Source organism: Macaca fascicularis, chromosome 15 (genome assembly GCF_037993035.2).
Source record: "Macaca fascicularis isolate 582-1 chromosome 15, T2T-MFA8v1.1".
In the NCBI taxonomy this organism is placed as follows: domain Eukaryota; kingdom Metazoa; phylum Chordata; class Mammalia; order Primates; family Cercopithecidae; genus Macaca; species Macaca fascicularis.
Genome location: NC_088389.1, coordinates 116,184,636 through 116,205,962, shown reverse-complemented (window position 1 = coordinate 116,205,962; position 21,327 = coordinate 116,184,636). Strand labels below are relative to the sequence as shown.

General features: G+C 34.0%; 1 protein-coding gene across 1 annotated transcript in view; it reads left to right on the top strand.

The window, feature by feature from the left end:
* Window positions 1-21,327, top strand: part of AGTPBP1 (ATP/GTP binding carboxypeptidase 1) — a 198,792-nt gene that overhangs the window by 146,939 nt on the left and 30,526 nt on the right. Inside the window, 7 exon segments of the mRNA XM_045373027.2 lie at window positions 895-1,039; window positions 3,813-3,966; window positions 5,013-5,193; window positions 6,486-6,615; window positions 7,877-8,008; window positions 14,947-15,123; window positions 19,092-19,252. Coding sequence (XP_045228962.2) covers window positions 895-1,039; window positions 3,813-3,966; window positions 5,013-5,193; window positions 6,486-6,615; window positions 7,877-8,008; window positions 14,947-15,123; window positions 19,092-19,252 — 1,080 coding nt within the window.

Here is a 21,327-nt window from a genome sequence, read left to right as displayed (position 1 = left end):
AAGACAAAGGCTGTTTAAGACAATCTAACCACAATGCCATTATCACAACACAGAAAGATTAGGAAAATTTCTTACTGTGATGAAATATCCAACGTTGAAACTTCCCCAATTGCCTCTAAGTGGTGTTTTATAGTTTTATTTAATCATAATCCAGCTAAGGATCACACATTACATTTGATTTTTGTTGACATGTCCCTTAAGTCTGTTAATTTATAGGCTTCCCTTTTCTTTTTTTTTACATTTCTCATTTTGCTAAAGAAGCTGGATTGTCATGTAGGGTTTTTCACATTTGGATTTTACTGGATTGCATCCCTGTGGTGTTAACAAGTACTTCTGTTTCACCAGTTTCCTATAAACTGTTAGTTAGATCTAGAAGCTTAATCAACTTCAGGTTTGACTTTTGGCAAGAATACTTAATAGGTGGTGCAATGAATTCCCATTGCATCATGTCAGGAAACATCATCATCTCTGATTGTTTCTCTTTTTGTAATCTTAAGATTGATTAGTGAACCCAGGTCTTGTAGCCTGATCCATCCACGTAAAGGTGTCCATCAGCCTTTCCTCTCTTGATTGTAGCAGCCACTGATGATCATTTTCTAGATTCAATAATGTGTATGGATGTCAAAGAATGGGGTTCTAAAAATTTTTTTTGACGTGAAGAGTATTAGCTCATTTAATTAGTAAATTCAGAAGTGAAAAGTTATGTAGTGTCATCGGCTGATAACAGTTAACTGCTTTATGAGTACTAAGTTTTTTTTTAATAGGGTATTTAAGTTACACTTTTTACAGACTCGGGTTTTTCTTTTTTCCCTGAAGTTCTATTTAATAAAAGTAACAAGGAAAATCAGTTTTTGTGTGGATGAAATGAACATGTTTTATGCTTTTTTATTGTAGAAATCATTTCTCAAGAAGTTCAGTTGCTGCAGGTGGGCAAAAGGGAAAATCCTACTATACAATTACATTTACTGTCAGTTTTCCACATAAAGATGATGTTTGCTACTTTGCTTATCACTATCCATATACGTATTCAACTTTACAGGTAAGAACTCTAAATTAAATTGTATTATATTGGATATGTGTAAGATAATGGAAGAAAATTGAGTTTAGTTAAATATTCTAACATAAGGAAAATGAAGTTTAGTTAAATATCATAACATAAGAAAAGGGTTTAGTGTTGAAGATTTTGGAAAATACTACAATATTTCTTGAGGAGTCAAATGGGAATGTGATTTTTTTTTTAATAGAAATATTAAGGAACTTTGACATGATTTTTACTTCCCATCTTTTGTTGAAATCCACAGTTCTCTGAGCTAAGATTCCATAATTGACAAATTTTAACCAGGTGAGATTTCTGCATGTTTAACCAGAATCTCATAGAAAATAGAGTATTAGGAAAATGTGGATGCAATTTGAGTTTTTTAAAAGGAAAAATTGAGATCTTTTTCTGAAGGAAATGGTTTTATTATGGAGACCTAGATCCAAATTTTTAAGAATCTGGGGTATAAGAGTTGTTTTGTGTGAGACCTTTTGAGATTTTGAATATTGGCAAAACGAAACTAAAAAAACTAAACAAACAAGTCTAGTAATTAAATATCAACTGTGGTTGATATTTATTCTCAGAACAGAATATCTATTCTAATGGTCAAGGATCATGAAGATGTGATCAATTTACCAATAAAGAAATTGGAACACTATAATTAGAAACAAGCTCCCAAATTATTAGAGAGGAGAAAATGAAAGAAAAACGTAGTCTATAGAGCAGAAGAGAGATCAAACCTAAGAAGACTAAATGAGGCTGACAGCCTTAAATGAGACTTACTGTACTTTAATAAAGGTTACAACCTACCATAAAGGTACAATGTTCATGTATCTTTCTGTGCTCAGTAGTTCTACTTTTGAGTAATTTATCCTAGGAAAACAAATAAGAATGCACATAAAAATATATTTTCACTGTTTTTATTTGCCTGGTTTTATGTTATTGTTCTTTACTGATTATGCCTTTTAATATGTTTTGAATTCTCCTGCTTTCTTTCAGTCCCCCTACCATGATGTTTTCCAGGCATGACCATTGTTTCTCACCTGGGCTTCTGCCAGCCTCTTTGTAACTGGTGTCCTAGGATTCAGTTTTGCCCGCTTTGCTCTTCATTAGTTACCCCACCCGCTCCGACAAAGCCCAGACTGTAGCCAAAGGGTTCTTTTATAGCTAATCTTATCACAAAATACCCTGCTTAAAACTCTTTAGTGATTTCCCTTGCCCTTTGTATGAAGTCTAAAATTCTTACCATGATTCACCCTGTCCTTTTTCTAATAATCCCCCCCTTTTTTTTTTTTGCCATATCCACATACTATTTGAAGTATTTTTTATCTTTAAATAGACTTTAAAATAGATTACTCTTTGAAGTGTATCCTTGTCCTCAATTAATATCCATGAAATCATTTAAATTATATCCTCATCCTCAGTTAATATCTGTGACATCCATGAAAGATTTAATGTGCTAGACTTGTTTCTAATTCACATAAAATATATACCTATTAAACTTCTAAAATATCACTTAGTTGTCTCGATTACCAGTGGTATGTATACTATGCTTTGGGAAAGACCAGTCTACCAGGCCCTTCATTCTGTGTCAGATTCTTTGTTTCTTACCTTTGTAGCTATAATGAATCTTACTGAATTCTTTGAAAAGCACTGTTCTGTCTTGTGGTCTTCCTAATATTTTTCCTTCTGCCTGCAGTATTCTGCCCTCTTCACTCGTCCTTTGGAGTTTAGTTTAAATGTAGTTTTCTCTAGAAGACCTTCCCTAACTGCCCAGACCTGGCTAAGGTCCCCTCCCCTTATTACAGGCTCCCACAGCACTCTCTATTTTCCCTAGGGTAGGGTTCATTTATTCATTGTCATATCCCCAATGCCCTGTAGTTTCTGGAAAATAGTGACCACTCAGTCAATAGTGATTATGTGAAAGAACATAGGCAAAAGTTTGAAAACCAACTGAATATCTAAAAATAGGGAATTGAACAATTTATTTTTGGTATAACCACATCATAAGACCATTAAAACTTGTATTTTCAAAAAATACACATTTAACGTGTTTAATGATGTGGTATCGTATTCATAATTATGAATATATATGTGTTTGTGTGTATGTATAAATTTTTAAGTGATAAAATCAGATTATAAAAGTCTTTGTGTAATCATGGTTTTGCTTACATACCTTGTGTTAGTGGTAATCTAGGCGGTGCAATTGTGGATGTTTTAAATTTTTAAAACATTAAAAAAATTTTTTCTTTGTTTTTTTTTCACTGTCAGACATTTTACAATAAACCCATATTAATCTTGAAATCAGGAAAATAAATTGTTAAAATTTGTGCTACATAATTTTTATTTTTCAAATTTTAGATTGTTGCTGTTACAGGTCTGTTATCACTCACAATTTCAAAATTCAGAAGGCTTTGAAAACCAAAAGGTTTTTTGGAACTCATTTGGAGGCAAAGCCTGACCTGAATTTATTTAGAATATTGATTCCACTTAGGGTGATTCTTCATATGTTTTGCTGCACAAATAATGTGTGTATTACAGATTGCTACCCCTGACCCTGTTGGTGGGGCTGCATAATTAATGATTTAAACAATGTATTGCCTTTTTCAAGTTTCCCAAACACTGATGTTTAGATTACATCTGGCCCTGAGGGTTTTGGATAAGGGGTTAAGAATCTGGTTCACTTCTAGTTATGTGGAGATCTGGATGCGTTATTTCTGTATATCATGGGGACTTTTTAAGTGATTGTATACTTTGTTTTAAAATTTTTATCAAGATGCATCTTCAAAAATTGGAATCAGCACACAATCCTCAGCAAATCTATTTTCGGAAAGATGTGTTATGTGAAACCCTGTCCGGAAACAGCTGCCCCTTGGTGACTATAACAGCAATGCCAGAGTCTAATTATTATGAACATATCTGTCATTTCAGTAAGTTTGTCTTCCCAGCTCACAAGAGCAGTCATTCTCACCCACTTTGATTTGCTTCATCTGTGTTTTATAATGGAAATGATAATAGGAACAGATACCAGAAGACTTGAGCTCTAGTCTTGGCCTTGCTATTGTTTAGCTAGCCATGGGCCCACCTCTGGGCTTCAGTTTCCTTATCCTGAAAATAAGGGGCTACATGAGATGTTCTCTGAGGTCTCTTTTGCTACTACTGTTGTTAGTTCTATCCTTAGAAATTATATTCAAAGTAGAATACAACAAATTATTTTAAGAGGTCATGTAATAATATTATCAATTTAGAAATGAACTGATTTTACTTGTAAATAAACCAACCAGAAACCTATCAATTGTTTTGATAGCTGGCACTGAATAGCTACTCATTTTTCCCTGCCATTTATATTTTTTTAAATTGCCTCGAATGTACAGCTGTAGTAATAAAAATAAAACTGTTTCAGTTTGATAAGAAGGCAAAGTATTTTCAGGAAACAGAGCTCATTGTGTATGAAAATATGAGTGATGAGCTGAATGATTATTTTGTAGATTTGTGTATCTAAATGTATATAGTGAAATTTTGGAGGCTAAATCTCTGAGCAGATAAACTTTTTTCTCTATCAGAGCAACTGTAAGACAGGGCTGAAATTATATTTTCTTTCTTTTCCCCATGATTTTATGAAAAAATAGTTTTATATTTTAAACTTCCCCCAAGTACTTGTTCTTTATAAAATTAACATTATACTAAATAACTAATTTTACATGTTAAATTAGTCATTGGGAAGTAAATAAGTGGATCAAATACTACTTACTGTTTTATGTCCTGTTATGAGCTCCTTCGGGATATGGTTTTATCGGTTTTTATATTTGTTTATTTTATAGGGCCTAGTGCAGTGCTTGTAGGATGCACCATTGGGTTCTATTAATTTATATCAGAATTCACAATTGAGTTAGAGACATTTTCTAAAGCCCCGGAATAAAATATACAAACTTTTAGTAGCTGTTCATTTTAATTTGAGATTTTATGTGTACTTTAGGAAATCGCCCTTACGTTTTCTTGTCTGCTCGGGTACATCCTGGAGAAACTAATGCAAGTTGGGTTATGAAAGGAACGTTGGAATATCTCATGAGCAATAACCCCACTGCTCAGAGCTTACGAGAATCTTATATTTTTAAAATTGTCCCTATGTTAAATCCAGATGGTGTCATCAATGGAAAGTAAGTTAAGCAATAGTTATAGAATATATTCTAGACCATTTCGGTTGTCCTGTATAAACTTGTTGAAATAACAGTGTCCAGGTTAACAAATTTAGTGATTTTTCTAGAATAAAGAAAATTTTGGTGGGAAATTAAGATAAACTTTTAAATGAAAATATATTTTGGATACTAGTAGCGGTATGAAATTATGAGAAATTCTGTATCCATGGGAATATGCTTTCATAAAATGCTTGAATTGTTTTAGAAAAATCACAATGTCAGGTTGTAAGAAAGATTAACTCATACCTCTCATATTCCTTTATTTTTTTTGTTAGTGGCATGAACCTAGATTATTCTAAGATTAAGATCCTTCTGGGATCTCTTGGAATGTTAGCCCCATCTGCTAACCTCTTCCTGATATGAGGCGTAGTTTTTGACAGGAGTTCTTTAGCGGGGGAATAGTGGAAGATAATTACTTTGTAAGAGGTGGCTGCCTATAGTTAGTACAGTACATTTATTCTGGTGATTTGACAAGGTCTCTGTAGTGCCACTCTGAAAGATGGGATTTAGTCTGGTTGTCATGAATATCTCCAAAGATGAGGATAACATGTCTTACTTGAATAAAAGTAGCATGACTATTTCTCATATTTTAGGAAATTACTGAATTTTTTAAATATAGAATTTCTTCTTAATATGTTATGGTTATGGAACTAAAATGATGTCTCTTTTTAATTGAGAAATATATTGACCAGTTAGAATTCTATTTATATTTGTCATCCCTTTATGATTATTTGCTTATTTGCATGATAGCTCTACTACTTAAAACCCATAAATAAACAAAAAGGTATTTGATTTTTTACAACAATGTATACTTTTCATATACTTGTCTTTCTCAGAAGAAGCACCTAGATAGCACTTTAATTGATAAAGTCAAGATATAGCATGCTAACATAAATTATTATGTAGTCAGAATGGAAAATGTGATTATTAATACATTTTTATAAAATATGGAAGAAAACCCTGGAATTAAGAATTAATTTTTTCTATATTTTCAACATTTTGATTATGAATCTGAAAACTTACCACGGTTAAATGCATGTGACATAAAAGCTTGCACATAGCAAACACTCAATAAATGTTTACATAATGAATATAGTATGCATTTGGTTGAGCTTACCATCTATACCTATTTGAAATGCTTAGTGGAATAGAATCATAAAGTTAAACCAGAAATGTATATAAGGGTTTAAGAAGTGTATATAAGGGTTTATTGGTACCAGTGTTTTTCTGTCTTTGTGTGTATGTACATGTAGTCATCGCTGTTCTTTAAGTGGAGAGGATTTGAATAGGCAGTGGCAAAGTCCAAATCCGGATTTACATCCTACAATTTACCATGCTAAGGGGCTGTTGCAATACTTGGCTGCAGTGAAGCGTTTACCCTTGGTAAGTAGCAATACTTGTTTTTACTTGGTATAGTTAAAGATAAAATGTCATTTTTTATTATCAAGCACTTGTGTGATAATCATGAGGTCAAATTAATCCATTATGTTAGTAGTCTTAATTTTATAAGGTTGAATGTTTCTAATTCTCATAAGCTTTCTTTTTTTTCCTTTTTGGTTATGAATATTGGTAACTCTTGGTTGTAAGTTTTAGATATTTAACTTCACTGTTTGAACAACGCTAAGGTAACAATATGTATCTTCTAGATTCTCAAACTAGAAACTTATTTCTGAGTTTTCTAGTCAGCTCTGAAGCTGTTAAGTCTCTACTACACACATGGGAAATGTAGTCCAGGCATGACTGGACTGGACTATATACATATGCTCCTCCTGTTCTTACCAGCTTTTGATTAGAATGTTCCTGTTAGTGTGTATATTATTTAATCTTTCTTTAGGAAAGATAGAAAAACTTTGCAGAGGAGTAAAATTGACATGCCCTTTATTTTTAATTTTTTTTAAAAATGATGCACTTAAAAATTAAATTAAAACCATACCCTTCTTAATGGTGTTTTCGTATAGGAGCATTTTCTTGTTTTTTGTTGTTGCTTGTTTTTATTTATTTTTTATTTTTATTTATTTTCTTTTGAGACAGAGTTTTGCTCTTGTTGCCCAGGCTGGAGTGCAGTGGCATGATTTCGGCTCACTACAACCTCTGCCTCCCAGGTTCAAGAAATTCTCTTGCCTTAGCCTCCCAAGTAGCTGGAATTACAGGTGCCCACAGCCACGCCCAGCTAATTTTTGTATTTTTAGTAGAGACGGGGTTTTACCATGTTGGTCAGACTGACGTCGAACTCCTGACCTCCAGTGATCCGCCCGCCTTGGCCTCCCAAAGTGCTGGGATTACAGGCATGAGCCATTGCTCCAGGCCAAATTAGGTAAATGTTTTCACAGCCATTTGGGGCAGCAATCACCACAACTGTAGATTGGAACTATAATGGAATGTATTGTTTTTTAAACCGTGAATAGTAAACACAAAGGTGATATAGGACCTTTAAAGGATTTGGCAATTCTAGAATTAATTATAGATCCTTTCCCAAACTAGGTGTTATTACTTTCATTGGTTCTAATTGTTAAATGGTGGTTCTTTTACAATAAAAAAGACCAAGGGACACAGACCTACATGTTTATTGGCTTGATATTAACTACCTTTACTTGGCAACATATGAACTTGGAGCCTTTTAATTTTTAAAATACGTATTTTCAAGGTTTATTGTGATTATCATGGCCATTCCCGAAAGAAGAACGTATTTATGTATGGTTGCAGCATCAAAGAGACAGTGTGGCATACCAATGATAATGCAACTTCATGTGATGTTGTGGAAGATACGGGATACAGGGTAATTATTACAAATGAGTCATGAGTGTTTGAATTTCAAGCACGCGTAAAAGTACAGAAAACAACATATATGAACTACTCAAATTCAATAAATACTGACATTTTGCCATTTTTGTTTCAGATTTTTCATTTTTAAAAGTTTTTTTGTGTTTATATTTTTTGTCTGTTTGGAATTAATGTTTGTGTGAGATGTGGGGATCCATTTCTGTTTTCTCTGTGAATACCAGTTGGCTTGCACCATGAACTAGCTCGTACCTCCTTCCTCTGTACCTCCTTCCTCTGTCGGTTTGATGACGCCATCTGTTACATACCTTATTTCGTAAATATGGATGTATTGCGAGGCTATTATTATGGCCATTCTTGTTTCATTCTTTGCATACAATGTTGCTTTCATTACTATAGGCTTGTAATTAATATTGATATCATGTAGGGCAAATTTTCCTTTCTTATTCTTTTAAAAATTGCTTTGACTTTTTTTCTCTGTACTTGTGAATTTTAGGATCCATTTGGGATAAACTTTGTTCGAATCTGCATTAGAGCTGCCTTGAATTTAAAGTTGGAGAGAATTATTATAACAATATGTAATATTGCTATCTGTGACCATTGCCTATGTGTCTATTTAGTCAAGTCTTATATTCGATAAAGTATGCAATTTTTTCACGTAGGTGTGAAATGTTTGTTAGATTTATTCCCAAATACTTTATGAATTTTGTTGCAGGTGGGACTGGATTTTTTCCCCACATATCTTCCTCCCCTCAATTGATCATTGATGGTACATAGGAAAGCTATTGATTTTTTTGTGTGTTTTCGGAAAAAATGTCTGCAAATTTTTCAGATCCTTCTACAAAGGATTACATGTAAGCATGGCATCACATTTCACAGTAGCAACACTGGAAGCAAAACTTGGTGGAGGAAAGCCTTCATAATTTTCAACTAGATTTCCAACCTGTAATTTTCATACCCCGTTCTAACCATCAGCAAGTGTGAAAATAAAAAAGGATGTTCTCAGACACTAAAGTCTGAAAAATTTACCTCACAAATAGCCTTTCTCTGGAAGCTGCTGGACAACATTCTTGCCAAAATAAAGGAATATATGAAAGAGGAAGGCATACAGAAATTAAGTTCAAGAGAGAGACAAAGCCCAGGATAAAGGTGGAGGGAGAGCCCAAGAATGTATGTAAAATGCCCAACATGTCAACAGTCAACAAATATTTCTGCCACACGACCTTCAGAAAATAGAGTTTTATTAGGTTAGACCGCATTAAATAAAGGAAACCAAGTACATTAGCAGACCTCAGTGATAGAGAAAAGGGGAATATTTAGTTGAGACCCAGATAAAAAAAAAAGTAAGAAAATGAGACTAGTGAGAGGCCCAGAGAATGGGAGAAAGCTAGATGAAGAGCACGTGCACAGAGCCTTCCCTAGGCTGCGCTCTGGAACAGCACCATCATTGCCACCATTGCCTCACCCAGTCGTTTTTGCTTGGATCATACTTCACTTCTCAGGGAATTCTCACTTAGTCCCCAAAACGAAATCAGATCAGACATCTATAGGATTCTGTCTCCTTCATAACACTTAAGAATTATAATGGTAAGGTTTTCTGTTATTTGATTAATAGGTTTCTCAGTAAGCGCCACATGCCTAGCAAATATGTCTGATTTGCTCATTTTGTCAACATTGCCACTATATAGCACAATACCTTATTCATAATACGTACTCAATAAGTATTTGTTGTTAGGTGAGTTGTTGGATGAATGGCAGACAGACATGTGGGAAGGTAAATGCAAAAGAGTTTTTCCATTGTAAGAGATAAAATTGGCCAGGCGCAGTGGCTTACGTCTGTAATCCCAGCATTTTGGGAGGCTGAGGCGGGCGGATCATGAGGTCAGGAGATCAAGACCACGGTGAAACCCGGTCTCTACTAAAAATACAAAAAATTAGCTGGGTGCCGTGGCGGGCGCCTGTAGCCCTAGCTACTCGGGAGGCTAAGGCAGGAGAATGGCATTAACCCAGGAGGTGGAGCTTGCAGTGAGCCGAGATCTCACCACTATACTCCAGCCTGGGGGGGAGTGAGACTCTGTCTCAAAAAAAAGAGAAAAAGATAAAATTAACTCTCTTTGGTCTCAGTTTTTTTCATTAAAATTATCTCGTCCCAAATTTCTTTGATTAATTTTTTGAATTTTGTTGTGAAAGGAAACATAAGATGATGCTGTAATTAGAGTAAATAGTGCACTTTTCTCCCAAATTTCATTTCTCAAGATGTTAACAGGTGTTTCATACACACCTCCTCTCACCAGTAGTTGTGTAATTAGTTACATCAGGTAATTGCACTAGACACAGCCAACTTTGTTTCTTTTCTTTAGGAAACGTAAGAAGCTTACATTGTGGGGCAGGTGTGTATGTGGGTGTGTGTGCACATGTGTGAAAGTGGAGTATTTCCCATAATTTTATCATCATATTAGTTTCTATTGCTGTTATAGCAAACTACCACAAACACAGCAAAACAAATTGACTTACAGTTCTGCAGGTCAGAAGTCGAATGCAAGGCTCACTGGGTTAAAATCAAAGTGTCATCAACTACATTAATTTTTGAGGCCCTGTGGTAGAAGTGTTTCCTTGTTCTCCTCCACACCCCTAACAAGTCTGTGTTCCTTGCGTCATGGTCCCTTTCAACCAGGAATCAAATCTGACCTCTGCTTCCATTGCTACATCTCCTTCTCTCCTGCTGCTGCCTTCCCCTTTCCCTTATGAGAGCCCTTGTGATGGCAAGGACCACTAAGATAATCCAGGATAATCTTACTATCTCAGATTCTTAACTGAATCACATATGGACAGCCCCTTTTGCCATGTAAAGTAACATTCCTAGATTCTGGTGATTAAGACATTTTTGATGGCAACTACCATACCATGGAACCTTTTTTTTTTTTTTTTTTTTTTGCAGATGGGTTGGGAAAGGATGGACTAATACACATAAATGCTATGTGCTATGTTTCTGATGATAGATCATAGTACTGCTTTGTCCTTTTAGTGCAAGTGTTTATGTTTTTTGGGAAAATACAAAAAACTATGACATATAAATGGAGTGTCTTTTTTTTCTTGAGATGGAGTCTCACTCTGTCACCCAGGCCAGAGTGTAGTGGTACGATCTCAGCTCACTGCAGCCTCGGTCTCCCGGGTTCAAGTGATTGTCCTGCTTCAGCCTCCCGAGTAGCTGGGATTACAGGTGCCCACCACCACTCCTAGCTAATTTTTTTTTTGGTATTTTTAGTAGATACGGGGTTTCACCATGTTGGCCAGGCTGGTCTCGAACTCCTGACATCAAATGATCTGCCTGCCTTGGCCTCCCAAAGTACTGGGATTACAGGTGTGAGCTGCCACGCCCAGCCTAAATTGAGTGTCATTTGAAAAAATAACTAATCAATACTCTTCAAAAGTGTTAGGATTATTAAAGTTATAAGACTGAGGAACTGTTACAGACTGCAGGAGGCTAAAGAGGAACAGTAACCAAATGCAATGTGAGATTCTGGATAGGATCCTGAAACGCGGCATTAGAAAAACTGATGAAGTTTGAATAAGGTCTATCAATAGTATTGTATCAATTCTAATTCTTTGGTTCTGATACTGAACTATAGTCAAGATATTAACGTTAAGGGTGACAGAAAAATGAAAATTCTACTGTTTTTGCATCTTTTCTCTAAGTTTAAAATTAGCTTAAAATAAAAGGTTTACAAAACAAATATTTATTATTATAGGTTAAGTGTCCCTTATCTAAAATGCTTGGGACTAGAAGTGTTTGATTTCAGATTTTTTTTTTTGTTTCTTGGAATATTTGTATTATACTTGCTAGTTTGAGCATTCCTAATCCCAAAATCTGAAATCCAAAATGCTCCAACGAGCATTTCCTTTGAGCATCATGTTGACATTAAAAAAAATTCGGAATTTGGAACATAGTGGATTTTTTAATTGAAGTTAAATCATATATTTGCTTCCAATAAGGGGGACATCATAGCATCCTTCCAATAAGGTGAACTTCATAGCATATGATGCTATGGAAATATGTAATTTAGCTTCAACAAAACTATTAGCTTTTTAGGGATGTTTTAATATTGCTAAATATTATGGATAGTAGATCATCATTCCTGAATGAGATGACTAACAATAATGTAAATTAGGACTTTTGTTTATTTGGTTGACTGAGTATCCCTGATTCTTAGTAGGCATTAAGTAAATATTTGTTGAATGGATGGATGAATTAATTATACCTATAGACCAACATGTAACAATTATATTACCGTATTGGTATTGTGCTTACAGCTTTTAGTGTTGTGCTTATAGCTTTCATATGAATTTTCTGTGCCAGCCTCACAATGCTCTGTGATGTAGGTAGGGATCATCATTCCTTCTACACAAATAAGTCCACTAAGACATCTGAGTCAGTTGACATGCTTGAGGCCTTGGCCAAAATATGGTGTGCCTAGGACTGAAATGAGCTGTGTTGCTTTAAGTCCTGTGTGCTTTCCATTCTGTCACAGTGCCTCTCTTCCTACAGTTATGCCTAAACCAGCGCCCTAGGTTATTTCCCAAAAACATTTTCGGTAACCTACTGCAGCTCTTAGCAGAACTTCAAAGCACATTTTCTTTTTGGGTGCCCTCTCTCTTCTTCCCCTCTCCTAAATAAATAAAATGATTAGAATTATATAAAAAATGGGGAAACACTCCAGATTTATATAAAGAAGTGAGTGAAAGTTATCTTTTCCTAGTCATTCTCTTAACACTAGGCAGTTTTACCATGTATATTGTGAGACTTGCCACTGAGCACATCCATATAGATATGCAAGTAGCGTATGCAGTTTTTGTCTTTTTATGTATTTTAAACACTACCTAGTAACTTTTTCCCATGATAGTATTTATTGGTCATCTTTCCAGATCATCATGTCTGAATCTGTCTCAGTCTTTTAAACAGTCAGATAAGATTTCCATTGTGCATTTTTGTTACTTTTGTAAACTGTACCCAAATTTATTTACTTAGTGGTCTCTGTTGATAGTCATTTAATAAGTATTGCTAAATTGTCCTCCATAAAGAATGTACAAATTGATACTACCAAATACCATGAACGATAGTACTGTTTTTCCACACCCTTATTACATTGTACTATCATCTTTGTCAGGTGAAAATAATACCTGATTGTTAACTAGCATACCTATAATTATAAATAAGGTTGAGTTTTCCTATGTTTTGGCCAATTATCATCTGTGTCTTTTAAAATAGTCTTTTCTTATATTTTCTGCTTACTTTTGTTCAGGTCATGTAATTGTTATTGTTTTTTAAATAAGAACTCTATAGGCCAGGAGTGGTGGCTCACGCCTGTGATCTCAGCACTTTGGGAGGCCGAGACGGGCAGATCACCTGAGGTCGGAAGTTCGAGACCAGCCTGACCAACATGGAGAAACCCCGTCTCTACTAAAAATGCAAAATTAGCCGGGTGTGGTGGCGCATGCCTGTAATTCTAGCTACTTGGGAGGCTGAGGCAGGAGAATTGCTTGAACCTGGGAGGCAGAGGATGTAGTGAGCCGAGATTGCGCCATTGCACTCCAGCATGGGCAACAAGAGTGAAACTGTATCTCAAAAAAACAAACAAAAAAACAAAAACAGCAAAAACAAAAAACCTTTTTATATATTACAAGTATATTTTTTAATTTTTTGTTTATGATGTGTAGTAATTTAAAATTTTATCATATTTGTTAATTTCATAAATTGTTTTTTGGAGTTTTGAGGCTTAGAAAGATTTTTTTCATTCTAAGCATTTTTTTGTTTGTTTTTGAGATGGAGTCTTGCACTTTGCCCGGACTAGAGTGCAATGGTGTGATCTCAGCTCACCGCAACCTTTGCCTCCCGGGTTTGAGCGATTCTCTTGCCTCAGCCGCCCAAGTAACTGAGATTACAGGTGCCTGCCGCCACGCCTGGCTAATTTTTTGTATTTTTAGTAAAGACAGAGTTTCACTACGTTGGCCAAGCTGGTCTTGAACTCCTGACCTCATGATCCACTTGCCTTGGACTCCCAAAGTGCTGAGATTACAGGCGTGAGCCACCACGCCTGACCCATTCTGAAGTTTTAAAAGTACAGTTCCATGTTTACTATTTCTAGTTTCATTTAAAAATATTTATTAAGTTTATATTCTCAATCCACCTAGAACTTAATTTAATGAAGAGTGACTTTAGATTGTTTTTCTTAATGGCTATCCAGTAGTGCCAGTATTTAATGAATAATCCATCTTTTCTCTACTAATAATAAGTTTAATACATTTGGTTCTAATTCTGAACTCTCTTTCTTTCTAGAGATGCATCTGTTCCTGTGTCAGTATCACAATTTAACTTAGTTTAGGTCTGTAAGCTAGTTTGATATGTTGGATTATTTCTCTAGTTACAGCCTTCCCCCCGACCCTACAGTTTCTCAGGGTATACTTCTATATTTATGCTTTCAGATGAAATTGAGAATAATTTCAGTTGCAGAAAACTTCGGCAGTAGTTTTGATTGTGATTGTCTTAGCTTTATTAATTAAGTTAGGGATGATTGGCATTTACAGTGTTAAACATCTCAATTAGTCTTTTATGACTAAATTTCACATTTTAAACATTTTTTTCATATTTTTAGACATGGTTTTCTCAAATAATTTTATTTTGCTTACTGGTTATACTGTGAATGTGATTCTTCCATTGTTTTCTAACTGGATACTGTATTTGTTTAGAAAAGTAGAAAATTTGAAATTAGTTAAGAGGATTGTTTTGCTGTTTGAATGGCAAGGGATATATAATAGAACATCCACATGGCTTTGCTCTGATTACTGTGTTTTCATCAAAAACTTCTTAAAAATAAAAACATTTAAAATTAAAAACTACCTCTTGGTTTATTTTATCATCATCATTCTTGTTTTTAACAGACATTGCCTAAGATACTGAGCCATATTGCCCCAGCATTTTGCATGAGCAGCTGTAGCTTCGTAGTAGAAAAATCTAAAGAATCCACAGCACGTGTTGTAGTTTGGAGGGAAATAGGAGTACAAAGAAGTTATACCATGGAGAGTACTTTATGTGGCTGTGATCAGGGAAAATACAAGGTAAAACATCTTAGGTTTTCTAACCACGAAAGATATTTGAAGACTTTCCTTTCATATATGTCTTGTGATTTTTAAGTATATATTAAATGATGTTTGTTTTATTGAGTTACATGTAATTTGTAATAATGGAATCATATACAGTCTTAAGAATAGGTTTTAATTTTTTGTTTTGTTGGTTCATTTACTTCTCTGAACTAAATAGCTTGCTTGGATCCTTAAATTCTTGGTTGAGTCTGTTTATATTCATAATTTTTAAGCAAGCATATTAGAGTACACATTTACTCATTAGTAATTTATATTAATCTGTGTAAGTGGTACGTTAAAAATTTTCTATTGTTTTAATTGATTGGGTGTAAATATATTTTTATGCATTTAAAATAAACACATCATATTTATTTAAAAAGCAGCAGGTTTGTTATATTTAGGTTTTTGTATGTGTAGCTATTGTTTATGTGTTTGTTTGTTTATATTTTGAAAAATAAAAATAGAGACAGGTCTCACCATATTGCCCAAACCGGTCTCAAACTCCTGGCCTCAAGCACTCCTCCTACCTTGGCCTCTCAAAGTGCCAGGATTACAGGCATGAGATACCACATCTGGCCTTATGTGTGACTTTTAAATACATATCCCATTAGTAAACGTTTTTCTTCATTAAGACTACTCATTCGTGGTACTATAGGCTTTTACTGGAGATAATTAGAATTTAAACTGTACTTTTGAAATTAAATACTAGTAAAATGTTAGGTGATTTTGGATTTATTAATTTTAGAAATTGAAGACTTAATGTGCAATGAGTTGGACTTTAGATAAGCAATGAGCAAAACTGGGCATTTCTGTGTCTCGCCTTGGCACAGAAAGATTTTCAGGTGTCATGCTAATTATTCCACTCATTCCATTTTGTTCATTTCTTTTGTTATGGGGAAAGAGGGTACTGAATCTGAGAATGATTTTTATATACCTCAACATAAAGGTGGTTATAACTTCGTGTTTGAAAAGAAACATCTAACTGGTTAGCATTTAAAATGTAAACATATTATGGTTGATGTGAAATATTTTAGGAGAGCTTAAATAATGACTTTTTCAGTCTGTAACAAACTGGAAGAAAATTACATTGATTTTGCAAGGGATGTTTAAGTAAAGTAGAACTTAAATAAGTATAGTTGTAGTAAAGTAGAACTTAAATAAGAAGAGTAGTAGTAAAGTAGAACTTACTGAAATTCCAGTTCTTTCTGTTCAGTGACTCTTCCCTGAATTTTAGGTTGATCACAATGTGATCTTCCAAAGTGTAATATGAGATCTCCCTGAATATTGTAAAAACAGTGACTTCTAGTCAGTGTAGTTTTACCAAGGGCATGATGGTGGTGAGAGAGAAAATGTAGCTTTAGTACCACTCCAGCTTGCAGCCCCTGCACCTGATCATTGCTTCAGTGGACAACTGTTGTTAAGGGTCTCACTCAATAAGTGTGTGGGATGGGGAAGAAACTTGAGAATCACTTTTTATAAGAATATAGGTGATTTCTAGGGAAAAACCTTGGGCTATATGATTTATGGAAACACTGTTAATTCTTAAAGAGTTGACTTATGCAGTTGGGCTCAGAAGGTGACTTAAAGCATCACTGTCTCTGAAACAGGCTTCTGGGCAGTGGAGAAAGAAGCTGTCAGGACACCTGACTTGGATACCCCTGAAATCATCCATAGTATACAATAGTAGTGCTTTGTCACTCTATTTGGATTCTACTGATAGACTTTCATTGAATTTAAAAATGTTTTTTGATTTCTATTTTGATAAATTTGGTCATTTTAAAAACACAGATTTTTAGAAAGCTAAGATATATTTTGAAATGTAAAATGTGAAATCATTTTTTCAAGTCATTTTTGTTTTTAATGTATAAATATATAAACTTTTACAAACAAAATGGATACCTAATAAATACTCATTTTTCTTTGATATTGTTTAGTAAATAATGTATACATTGATTTAAAACTCTCACTGAGAGAAGTGTCTTACTAAGCCAGGGCTTTCCTTTAATGTCTAAAATGCAAGATTTTGATCATAACATATACTTTTAAAAAAGTTAATAGACTTTATTTTTTAGAGCAATTTTAGGTTCACAGCAAAATTGAGTGGAAAGTACGCAGAGCTCCCATACATTCCCAACCTCTCCACACACACTTAACATCTCTTAAACTTGTTAGCTGATAAGTATGTGAGTCTCATAATATTTTAGGTAACAGTCTTTTTCACCCTCAACAATATTTTTATCTTACTGAGTTTTAGGATGTAAGTATTCTTTATTTTTATTGTCTATGAACTAATTCAGAAACACGTATAACCTTTCTAAAAGTTACAAATCAAAAGGTCAAATGAATGTTCTAATGAAGTCAGTTAGGTCTTATTTCCTAGAATATTTGGGAGTTGGCCAAACTATTTAAACAAAGAGTTGAAAAGTTAAAAAATTACTGTAAAGTCATGTGCTTCCTGTAGAGTAAGTAACAGTTGTTACAGTTCATTTTCTTCAGTTACTGTGTGCCATAGGAACTCACTTAGTCTGGTCACTGAAAAGCTGTTTTAAAATACTTTCTCTCTAATTGATATCAGCTGTCATCTACAGCTACAACTTTTATAGGTGCAAGAATTTTGCCTTTTTTAGGGATTTGTTTATATCTGAAAAAAAATGATGAGTATATTAATTTGCAGGCCATTTTTATGGTTTTATGTGATAACATTTAACTTTTGGTAAACCTTATGTTACTTATTGGGAAACCATTTTTTAAAAAAGATAGGGAGGTTAAGATAAAATACTCTTTTTGCTTTAGTAGGCAAAATTTGAAATGAACATTCTGAATTGACATGGTCAATTAAAATTAAGGTCAATTAAAATTAAGTATTAAAATCAAGGCTCCAATATGTATACTTGAACAGTACTTTATAGATGCTTTTGTATGATAAGAGAAATTGATCAGTAAAAAGCAAATAAAGGTAACTGTCAAAAAAAAAAGAATCAAATCTAAGCCAATGAAGTAGTGGTAAAATAAATTCCTATGATCCATGTCAATTCAGAATGTTCATTTCAAATTTTGCCTACTAAAGCAAAAAGAGTATTTTATCTTAACCTCCCTATCTTTTTTAAAAAATGGTTTCCCAATAAGTAACATAAGGTTTACCAAAAGTTAAATGTTATCACATAAAACCGTAAAAATGGCCTGCAAATTAATATACTCATCATTTTTTTTCAGATATAAACAAATCCCTAAAAAAGGCAAAATTCTTGCACCTATAAAAGTTGTAGCTGTAGATGACAGCTGATATCAATTAGAGAGAAAGTATTTTAAAACAGCTTTTCAGTGACCAGACTAAGTGAGTTCCTATGGCACACAGTAACTGAAGAAAATGAACTGTAACAACTGTTACTTACTCTACAGGAAGCACATGACTTTACAGTAATTTTTTAACTTTTCAACTCTTTGGTTTAAATAGTTTGGCCAACTCCCAAATATTCTAGGAAATAAGACCTAACTGACTTCATTAGAACATTCATTTGACCTTTTGATTTGTAACTTTTAGAAAGGTTATACGTGTTTCTGAATATTTCAACATTAGCATACAAAGTAGTGGATTACAAGAAATACTAACAAGCTCTTGTTAAAATATAGTTTCTCACATGAATTCTACAAGTAACATTAATCACAAAGTGTTACTGTATTTTTCCCCCTAGTGTGATGGTGAAAATAGTTTGCATCATAGTGAAAGAGAATAGACGTTTTAGAAATTGTCTTTTAGGACAGTTTCATTTGTGACTTAGAATAATCTTGTATTGTTAAGATGTTAAACGTATTGAGTCCTACTTCCATACAAAGTACCAGCCTTTTAATTTTATTAATATAAATTCCTTTTATATAATTTCATTGAGATGTATCCAGAAGATAGCAAACTTTGTAATTATATGCATAATATTCTTTATTTCAAGGGTTTACAGATTGGTACCCGAGAACTGGAAGAGATGGGAGCAAAATTTTGTGTTGGTCTTTTACGTTTGAAAAGACTGACCTCTCCACTGGAGTATAATCTGCCTTCCAGCCTGCTTGACTTTGAAAATGATTTAATTGAATCAAGCTGCAAAGTAACTAGGTAGGACAAAATTGTTTATTCTTTTATTATATTGTAGTATGTTATTAGACGTCATTAAAATAACTTAGCATAGAAAAGGCATGGAAATTTTGACAGGCGAGAACATGTTTAGAATTAATATAATTAAGTTAATACATCTAATATTCATTCCAAATTATTATACTGCTGATTCTTTTAATGTTGATATTTGGATGAGATTTTAATAAAAATATATTTCAAATATTTTTAGTGGTTGTGCTGGTTTACTTTTAACCCCAAAATGAACAATGTGAGAAATATTGTACTTAGCTAATATCTAAGTTAAGAGGGCTTAGACAGCTGAGTGCAGTGGCTCGTGCCTGTAATCTCAGCACTACTTGGGAGGCTGAGTCAGGAGAATCACTTGAACCTGGGAGGTGGAGGTTGCAGTGAGCTGAGATTTCACCACTGCACTCTAGCCTGGGCAATAGAGGGAGACTCTATCTCAAAAAAAAAAAAAAAAAAAGAAGGAGAAAGAGGGCTTAGAGTCAGGAATATTTCAGAAGATTTTGTTGATGTCTACACACATCAGATGGCTGTCCAGTATCCTTCTAGTTATATATAGTAGAAACAGCTAATTTAGCATTCCTTTGAAAATTTAACAGCATCTGCCAAATATACTTCTAAATAGGTAGTCTTTTTCTCCTAAAATTTAGTATATACAGATTTGATAAGTTACAGGCTCAGATAATTTCATATCATAATTCTTAATCATAATGCCAGAGATTAGCATTTTATAGTTTTGTGTATATGGGTAAGAATAGTCTCATTTTATAGAACCTTCATGATTTTTGTTGTTAGGTATTAACTTGTCATCAAATTTGTTAATTTATTGCTCTGCACTGTTACGTCAGTATAGTAGTTTTAGGTGTGACAAACATTACTTGGAACTCAATTCTTCATAAATGTGATAATTTAGACAAATAATCACCTGCATTCTCTACCCTTCAAAGTACCTCCTAAACAAGAATAGAAATGAATATAATGATTGTCAGTTCTCACTGATACTTAAGCCTCCTTTCAAGTTTTAATTCATGTATTCTTAACATACTCAACAGACATGTTACTGGTGCTTTAGATATATTTATACTTACTAATACTTCACAACTATGGTTATGATTAGACCCTCCACTGGTCTTATTGTTTTAAGGGGAGTATATATATTTTGAAAAGCACATATTTTAAAGAAATCACATATACTGCTATATCACAAATGTTTTAACATTTTGATAATTGTATTTCCATATAATTGATTTCCTTTGTAATCATATTTATTTTGTTTTATATATTTAAAAGTATTATGAGAAGGAGTTTATAGGCCTCATCAGACTCTTTTTTTAAATTTCTTTTTATTATTATACTTGAAGTTCTATGGTACATGTGCACAACGTGCAGGTTTGTTACATATGTATACATGTATCATGTTGGTGTGCTGCACCTGTTAATTCCTCATTTACATTAGGTATATCTACTAATGCTATCCCTCCCCACTCCCCTGACCCCACGACAGGCCCCGGTGTGTGACATTCCCCACCCTGTGTCCAAGTGTTCTTAAGTTCAATTCCTACCTATGAGTGAGAACATGCAGTATTTGGTTTTCTTTCCTTGTGATAGTTTGCTTAGAATGATGGTTTCCAGCTTCATCCATGTCCCTACAAAGGACATGAACTCATCCTTTTTTATGGCTGCATAGTATTCCATGGTGTCTATGTGCTACATTTTCTTTATCCAGTCTATCACTGATGGACATTTGGGTTGGTTCCAAGTCTTTGCTATTGTGAACAGTGCTGCAATAACCATACGTGTGCATGTGTCTTTATAGCAGCATGATTTATAGTCCTTTGGGTATATGCCCAGTAATGGGATGGCTGGGTCAAATGGTATTTCTAGTTCTAGATCCTTGAGGAATTGCCACACTGTCTTCCACAATGGTTGAACTAGTTTACAGTCCCACCAACAGTGTAAAAGCATTCCCATTTCTCCACATCCTCTCCAGCACCTGTTGTTTCCTGACTTTTTAATGATCGCCATTCTAACTGGTGTGAGATGGTATCTCA